Source organism: Oryza glaberrima, chromosome 4, assembly GCF_000147395.1.
Source record: "Oryza glaberrima chromosome 4, OglaRS2, whole genome shotgun sequence".
Classification (NCBI taxonomy): domain Eukaryota; kingdom Viridiplantae; phylum Streptophyta; class Magnoliopsida; order Poales; family Poaceae; genus Oryza; species Oryza glaberrima.
The window spans coordinates 11,528,375-11,537,488 of NC_068329.1; the positions used below are offsets into that span (position 1 = coordinate 11,528,375).

Consider the following 9,114-nt stretch of genomic DNA (forward strand, 5'->3'; position numbering starts at 1 on the left):
GGCGCCGTCGTCGGCCGCGAGATCCACAGTCCATACCTACACCCGGCAAGCTTCCTCTGATATCTAGTGATTTTTTCGGCATATAGAAAAACATCATCCAAAAAATCCAACATATGTATTGTTCAGGTTTAGTGATAATATTGATATGCAGTTCAGATAGCTAGTAGTAGTTTGTTTTCCAGGATAGGCAATTCAAACATGAAACATATTTGCAGTTTAAAGAAAATGTTATTAGTAAATTATTCTTCCAGTGCATTGTGAAACATACTTCTCACAAGAAGAAATATGATAGATTACCAAAGTAGTTACAAAATATGATGTGCATAGATCGGTGGATTTTCTTGTGCTCAGTAGCCGCCTATTTCATCTTGGACCAGATAGAATCGATGCAGAAGGTGGAGCTGAATATGTGGATGAGTTGTCTTGAGTAGATATCACTGAATATGCATTGACAAAGCTGTAATCCAGGCAATTTTCCACGCTCACTGCGCCTTCCAATACCTTGACAACCATCGACATCGAAGGCCTTCTGCTGCTCTCATTTTGCAAGCACCACATTGCGAGCTTCAACATTTTAATCACTTCCTCCTGGTGGTGTGAGACCATATCAGTACTTTTCTTATCAATTATATCATTCAATTCATTGTCTTTAGCCTTCTCTCGCAATAAATTGATGAGCTGAACGCTTTCCTCTGGCTGTGAAATATCGATATTTTTCCTTCCACATATTATTTCCAAGAGAACAACTCCAAAGCTGTAGACGTCAACTTTTTCAGTGATCTGTGATGTTAGCCATTCAGGTGCCAGATATCCAGGTGTGCCTCTCATCACGGTCACTACTTTACTTTGATCCCTGTCTATTAGTTTGGAAAGTCCAAAATCAGCCAGTTTGGCATTGAATTTCTCGTCTAAGAGAATATTTTGTGGTTTGATATCCAAATGAGCAATTTTTCGCCTGCATTTCTCATGAAGATAACATAAACCCTTGGCAATATCCACAATGATTCTACACCTTGTGCACCAATCAAGAGGAGCATTGTTATGGCGGTAATAGATCCACCTATCGAGTGACCCTCTCGGCATATATTCGTATACCAGAAGCCTATTTGACTTCTCGGCACAAAATCCAATCACTTTGACAAGATTGATGTGCTCAATGCTGCCAATTGTCTCAACCTCTGCCAAGAATTCCTTCTTTCCCTGTCTGGCACCTTCCAGACGTTTCACTGCAACTCTCTTTTCACCTATTTTTCCTTCAAAGACTGATCCAAATCCACCTTCGCCGAGCTTTTTACTGAAATCTTCAGTGCATTCTCTTAACTTTTCAAATGAAAACCGCATTGGCATTCCAGGCAATATATCGAAATCTAATTCTTCATCTAGTTTTTGATACTTCCTCCTCCTTCGTACATAAATGCCAACAATAATAACTAAAACAAGGCTACTAATTGCTGCAAGTGTAGCCCCTAAACTTACCTTGATACGTTTTTGTGTAGGGGCAGAAGCGGAGGGAGGAAGTTGCACTTTGAGGTAAACAGAAGAGTTGTAATGGAGCTTTTCAGGTTGTATTGATTGCAAGGAGAAGACCTCTGTCACAGACTTACATTCTCCATCGGAATCTGTTAGAACCTCAATGGTTACTCTCATTGAGAAGAGGATGGCACAAGAGATGGGGCAATTTTCTGGTTTTCTCTCATTCACAAACACAAAGCCATACCTTCCCAAGGAAGGTTGGATACATATATATATAGCCATAGCTGGCTGCAAGCCTATTGCTGCACTCTTCTAGTCTAAAATTCGAAATTTGAAAGGGATGCTGTCCTAGAGGGCATCCCAACTGAATAAAGCATAAAGGGGGGCATAAAGGAGATGCTAACCGCTGCTGTCCTACTAACCGCAGCTGTCCTAGCCTAAAGGAGTAGATGCTGTCCTGAAAAGGTGAAACTACCCAAAAGCAAAAGAAAGAATCACAAACAAGGACCACAAAGACTTATCCATCATTCTCCCCCTAAGTCTTGTGCGTCGTCTTGTGGGGAAGTTGGGCCATCCCAATCCTGGATCAGAGCTCGAGGAACTTGATCCTCCCAAGAGGCTTGGTGAGCAAGTCCGCAAGCTGGTCCTTGGTGTTGATGTAGCTCGCCTTGATGCTCCCTTCCTCCAAGTAGCTTCGGATGAAGTGGTACCTCACCCGGATGTGCTTGCTCCGTTCGTGAAAAACGGGGTTCTTTGCCAGGGCCAGAGCGGACTTGCTGTCCACCCTGAGCTCTACCGCTCCAATGTCTCTGCCGAGGAGATCACCAAGCAGTCGAGCAAGCCAGAGCGCCTGGGTCGAAGCGGCGGATGCCGCCATGTACTCGGCCTCGCAGCTGGACAGGGCCACCACCTGCTGCTTGATCGACTGCCAGCTAACGAGGCACTCGCCGAGGAAGAAGAGAATCCCGCTCGTGCTCTTGCTGGTGTCGATGTCGCCGGCGTGGTCGCTGTCGCTGTACCCAACGAAGTGTGCCTTGCCAGGACACCTCGGGTAGTAGAGACCGTGGTCGAGAGTCCCCGCAACGTAGCGGATGATCCTCTTCACAGCTTGCTGGTGCTCCGTCGTCGGTCGCTGCATGAACCGACTGACGTAGCCGACGGAGAAGGCCAAGTCCGGCCGTGTGTGGGTGAGGTAGCGAAGACTCCCCACAAGACGCCGGTACTGTGTAGCATCCACCTCCTCCGTCGTGCTATCGCGGCTCAGCTTCAGTCTCTCCTCCATCGGAGTGAGAGCTGGGTTGCAATCGGTGAGCCCAGCTAGCTCAACGACGCGCTTGGCGTAGGCGGTCTGTCGAAGCGTGATCCCGGAGTCGTCCTGGTGCACTTCGATCCCCAGGTAGAAGGAGAGAGGCCCCAGATCACTCATCTGGAAGGTGGCCTTCATCTCCTCCTTGAACGCCGCCACCTCCACATCCTTGGTGCCGGTGATCACCAAGTCGTCGACGTAGACACCCACCAGCAAGGCATTTCCTCCATTGCCCCGCCGGTAGATGGCCGCCTCGTGTGGGCTTTGCTCGAAGCCCATCCCCTTGAGTGTGGAATCCAACTTGGCATTCCACGCCCTCGGTGCCTGCCGCAAGCCGTAGAGGCCCTTGTGCAGGCGTAGCACCTTGCCCTTCTTGCCGGGGAGCACGAATCCTGGAGGCTGGTGCACGTAGACCTCCTCCTTCAAGTCGCCGTTCAGAAACGCTGACTTGACATCCATGTGATGGACACCCCAGCCTTCCTGAGCAGCCAGCGCAAGGAGGAGTCGCACAGACTCCATCCGTGCCACGGGAGCGAAGGCATCGTCGTAGTCGATCCCCTCCTGCTGCACGAAACCGCGTGCCACCAAGCGAGCCTTGTGCTTGACGATGGCTCCGGCTTCATCCCTCTTCAGCTTGAACACCCACTTAAGGGTAATCGCGCGGTGACCACGAGGGAGGTCAGCAAGCTCCCAGGTGCGGTTCTCCTGAACCGCGTCCATCTCCGACTGCATCGTGGCACGCCATGCCGCGTGTTTCTCGGCCTCTGCGAAAGACCGAGGCTCACCGTCGTCGCACGCAAGGTGCAACTGCGCCTCCAGGTCGCGAGGCACCTGTCCCGGCACCGGCTGGTCGCCGAGAAGATCCTCCATCGTACGGTACCGTAGCTGCTCGCCGTCGTGGTACGCGTCGATGCGCTCCCCGTCGTGGGAGAGCGGAGTAGCGAATTCCACCGGGCTGCGCTCAACACGAGCTGGCGTCGGAGTAGACGTGCCCGGAGGAGTGGCTGTTGGTGCTGGAGCGCGTGGGGTCACCGGCTGTGGTGGTGTCGGCGAAGAGCTCGTCGTGGTCGAAGTCGTGGCCCGAGAGTGTGTTGGAGTCGGAGTCGGTGGAGGCTCAGGGACTGGGGCAGACACGCTCGGTGAAGAAGAGCTGCCTACTCCCCCAGCTCCCTCGAAGTGGACGTACTCGATGGTGAAGTCGTCGTACGTCGGAGTCGAACCATCGTTCACCGCCTTGTCCCATACCCACCCTCGCCCTTCGTCGAACACTATGTCGCGCGCTGTGCGCACACGCTGTGTCTCTGGGTCGAGGATGCGGTAGGCCTTCGAGCCCTCCACGTAGCCGATGAACACCCCTGGGGTGCTCCTGTCGTCGAGCTTACCGATGTGGCCAAGCTCCTTGGCGAACGCGAGGCAGCCGAAGACCCGTAGGTGGGAGACCGCCGGCTTGCGCCCATGCCAAGCCTCGTACGGTGTCCTGCCATCGAGGGCCTTGGTAGGCGAGCGGTTGAGGATGTAGACGGCCGTCACCACCGCCTCCCCCTAGAAGATGGCCGGCATCCCCCTCTGCTTGAGGAGAGCTCGAGCCATCCCCACAACCGTCTGGTTGCGCCGCTCGACAACGCCGTTCTGCTGCGGGCTGTACGGCGCGGTGTAGTGGCGCTGAATGCCCTCATCAGCGCAGTACGACGCGAATTCAGCCGCCGTGAATTCGCCGCCGTTGTCGGTGCGCAGCACGCGCAGCTTGCGGCCACACTCCGCCTCTGCAGCAGCCTGCGTGTGCCTGATGGCGTCTGCAGCCTCTCCCTTGCTGCCGAGGACCATCACCCACATGTAGCGGGAGAGGTCGTCGACGAGCAGCAGGAAGTAACGTCGTCCTCCTGGTGTGGCCGGTGTCACTGGGCCACACAAGTCCCCGTGCACGAGCTCGAGCCGCTCCTTGGCTCGGAAGCTCGTCTGCTGGGGAAAGGGGAGCCGCCGCTGCTTCGTCACCACGCAGACGTCGCAGAGCTGCTCCACGTGGTCAAGGCACGGCATGCCTCGCACCATCTCCTTGGCACTGAGCTGCTTCAGGGCCTCGAAGTGGAGGTGCCCGAAGCGCTCGTGCCACTGCCACGCCTCGTCGTCCCGACGAGCAGCGAGGCAAACTGGTTGTGTGACCTGCGCGCTGAGGATGTAGAGTCGATTAGTGCCTCTGGTTACCTTGGCAAGAAGGCGACGACGGCGATCCCAAATCCTCATGAGTCCGTCCTCGACCAACACGCGTGAGCCGTTCTCATCCAGCTGTCCCACGCTGATGATAGAATTCCTCAACGCGGGGATGTAGTAGACTCCGGTGAGCAGCCTGTGCTCACCGGACTTGGCGGTGAAGGTGACGGAGCCAACGCCCTTGATCTCCACGCCGGAGGCGTCCCCAAACTTGACAGAGCCTCGGACGCTGGAGTCGAACTCGGTGAAGAACTCCCGTCGGCCGGTCATGCGATGGGTGGCGCCGGTGTCGAGGTACCACCCATCAGCCTTGTCGTTGCTAGAGCCGTTGCAGAGGGAGACGAGTACCTTCGGCTCATCAAGGTGGAGAAAAGCCGTTGCGGCCGGTGCCGCTAGAGGTAGCTTGATGCTTGCGTGAGCCAGGAGCAGAGCCGGTTCTTCCTCCTCCACCCGTGCAACGTGGGCCTGGCCGCGTCGTGGCTGGCGACAGTCTTTGGCCCAATGGCCAAGCTTGCCACAGTTGCGGTAGGCGTCGTCTCGTGCCGGCTTGTGGTTGCCGGCGGCGCTGCCTTGGGCGCCTCTGCGAGCACCACCCTCGGCGCGTCTTCGCGCCCACCGCAACTGCACACCTCCGCGCCCCTTGCGCGGCTTGCGGCCGCCTGTCGAGGGAGAAGACTCCCCCTTCCTCCCGTCGCTCTGAGAGGCCTCCCACTGTTCTTGAGTGAGATGGAGCTTCCCGCCGATGGTGATAGGCCCCGAGAGAGGCTGTGGCTCATCACCATCGACGACCTTGAGGCGACCTAACGCCTCCTCTATCGACATCGTGGAGAGGTCCAGCAGAGACTCGATCGAGCGAGCGATCTGCCTGTACTTCTCTGGGACGCAGCGAAAGAGCTTCTCGACAGCTCTCTCCTCGTCGTAGGTGTCGTCGCCGTACTGCACCATCTTCTGCAAAAGAGTGTTGAGACGGGGGGCAAAGTCATCAACATCCTCACCCGGCTTGAAGGCCAGGTTCTCCCACTCCTTGCGGAGTGCGTGCAGTGTGGACTTGCGGGCGCGGTCGCTGCCGATGCGTGCCGCAGCGATGGCGTCCCAGGCCTCCTTGGCAGTCCGCTTCTGGGAAAGCGAGAACTGCATCTCGGGCGAGACTGCAGCGATGAGGGCATCCAGTGCCCGCCGATCCTCATCGTAGTCGACGTCGCCGTACCGGACTGCCTCCCACATGTGCCGCACCTGGAGCCTCACCCTCATCACCGCGGCCCACTCGATGTAGTTGGTTTTGGTGAGGGTAGGCCACCCACCGCCGGGACCAAAGTCCCTGACCACCGTCTGGACGCCGTGGTGACCATGCCGCCGGTCAGGGGAGGGAGAGCCGCGCTGCCTACGAGGGCCGCGCGCGGGCTCCGGGCTGCCGCCGGCATGCCAGCGCCCGTCTAGGTTCCCGTCGGCGGGTGCGCGGTCCCTTGGACCGCCGCCGCCGCCATGGGGGTGGGCTGCTGCCCACCGCTCTGCCCGCTCCCGCGCCCTTCCTCTTGCCAGCTCCTCAAGCTCCCTGTCGGCGGTGATGTCGCCGGCGATGGAGCCGTTGATGCTGCTGCGCAAGGTCTCAACCTCTACCTCCGCCGCACGTGCCGCATCTTCCGCTGCCTCTGCTTCCGCCTCCGCCCTGGCTGCTGCCAACTCCGCTGCCGCCAGTCTGGCCGCCCTCGCTGCTGCTGCAGCGGTCTGAGCCGTTGCTCGCCTGCGCTCTTCTGCTGCGGCGAGCTCGGCGTCCTGCTGACGCCGAGTGCTCGAGGCGACCGAACGCCGAGACCCGAACGTCGGACATGGCGTGCCTCCGGGAGGCTGCTGCGTGGAGAGGGGGAAGGGAGAGGGGAAGGAGCAGCCGGTGCTGCTGCTGCTGCTGTTGGCTGAGAGCTCAACTGGGCTTGGGAAGGGGTGGAACAGGAGATGTTTAGCCTACAGGAAAGTGTGGCTCTGATACCAGATGTTAGAACCTCAATGGTTACTCTCATTAGAAGAGGATGGCACAAGAGATGGGGCAATTTTCTGGTTTTCTCTCATTCACAAACACAAAGCCATACCTTCCCGAGGAAGGTTGGATACATATATATACAGCCATAGCTGGCTGCAAGCCTATTGCTGCACTCTTCTAGTCTAAAAATTCGAAATTTGAAAGGGATGCTGTCCTAGAGGGCATCCCAACTGAATAAAGCATAAAGGGGGGCATAAAGGAGATGCTAACCGCTGCTGTCCTACTAACCGCAGCTGTCCTAGCCTAAAGGAGTAGATGCTGTCCTGAAAAGGTGAAACTACCCAAAAGCAAAAGAAAGAATCACAAACAAGGACCACAAAGACTTATCCATCAGAATCATTATGGTAATACCTGAAGAGTACAGCCCTGCAGGAGCAATTCTTTAAGCAGGCTTGCTTGCAGTCATCTCTACTTTTTGCATTGGTAATAATGCTGCCATCAAAGTAATAAACATCAGTAAGAGTTAAGAATTGATGGTTTTTCATTTCTTGACAAGATATTGGAGTCACTGGTGCACAACCAAGATTAGCCTTCCGCTCGTCAACTGGCTGGAAGTAGCTTGAACTAGAATTAGTCTGAAGAGGACAGATGCATTGCCCACCTGTGCATATCACGTACTCCCCGCATACTGTGGGGAAAGCACAGTTATCCACGTCGATTACATCATCCATGTGGATTACATCAGATACCATGGTCCACTCAAATCCAGACCACTCATACAACCTCAAATGGCCATCATACTCTAACCTTATGTACTGGGTGGATTTAGCTTCTGGCAGTGCAATTCTTTTATCTGGCTTTCCTGCCTGTGTCGACTGCAGAAAGATGCTGAGGCTTCCATTCGTAAAGGTAACCCTCGTTGGGTCTTTTCTGCTCTTGTTTGTGTCCACCAAATATTTATAGCATAGCTGTGGTGGTTTGGATCCAACATAGCCATATAAACCATCTGGGAGAACAGTCATATACAACTTACTCTCAGTCCAATTTGTGGTAGATGTATTTGCTCTGAGCTTCATGCCCTGCAGCAATGACTGCCCAGGGACCAATACATCGGTTGGATGATCAAATGACTGCCACACTGTCGCATTCCTCTGATCAAACAGCACCAGATTGCCATGCTCAGTGATCTGCATGCCTGCCACGGATTGGCCTGAAGTGTTGCTCGACCAGACGAGTCTCCCGTCGATTTCACGGAGGACAAGATCGCCATCTCCAGTTAACTCAAGGATAGCATTCTCTCCCAAAGGACTTGCCCGGTTGGCCGACCAGATAACCCGTGCCATATTGTTTTCCTCTAAGGGTAAGCCATAACTACTATTGAAGTTGGCGATGAAGACAGCGAAGAGGAATGCTTGGCAGGGTGGAGCGCAGAAGAACCCTGCGGCAAAGGAGGGGCCATATAAAGTTTGTGTTGACCGGAGGATGATTGCGCGCACGGCTGACCCGTCGGTGTAGGTGATACTGTGCGGGAGCACCGCGGCGTTGTTGACCTACCGCGTCGAGAGGTTGGCCGTGGGATAGTCAGGGCGCTGCCCGGAGACGGACGGTGCTGCAGTTGCAAGTACCACTGCAACCACTGCCATCGTCGTCACGTCTAAGCAAAAGAGATTTGCTGGACGTATGGTGCTTGAATTGCAGAGGGGACTGCAAGAAGAATCTCTTCTTAATTTGGTTACATACAAGAAGCCAGGCAGCAAGGAGCTGTGGACATTGGAGAAGCTGGCAAAGATGTCCGACCTGAATCCTGATGATACTGAATCTATGAACTGATGTGCTCTCCGGAAAGATGGCCTCGTCGTCGCAGGCAGAGGGTGGCCGGATTCCGAAGTGGTCAACTACTAAGTCTTCTCTCTCTCTGTCTGAATACAAGCCAAAAGACTACCAGTTTTCCTGGTGCTTTAATTTGGTTTAGGTTCTCTTGGGAAGATGGATTGGCTTGACCACTTCAAAAAGGCTAATACTTGGCATTGCCGACATTGCCATGTGATCGATTTTGCGTGTCAATGTCAATATCGAACAAGTTTCCTTTGTGCTGTCTCGTCGATTTTTCATCCTAAAAAGAAAAAAAAGAGAAGTCGTGCCGATTATATTC

The 9,114-nt window shown here is 54.7% G+C and overlaps 1 protein-coding gene across 1 annotated transcript; it reads right to left on the bottom strand.

The window, feature by feature from the left end:
- Positions 1-363: 363 nt before the first annotated feature.
- LOC127770767 (G-type lectin S-receptor-like serine/threonine-protein kinase SD2-5) lies at positions 364-8,547 on the bottom strand. The gene is made up of 2 exons (XM_052296573.1): positions 7,374-8,547; positions 364-1,642 (listed from the first exon to the last, which is right to left on the bottom strand). The coding sequence occupies exons 1-2, from the start codon at positions 8,303-8,305 to the stop codon at positions 364-366; spliced, it is 2,211 nt and encodes a 736-aa protein (XP_052152533.1). The 5' UTR covers positions 8,306-8,547.
- Between the last annotated feature and the right edge of the window lie 567 nt (positions 8,548-9,114).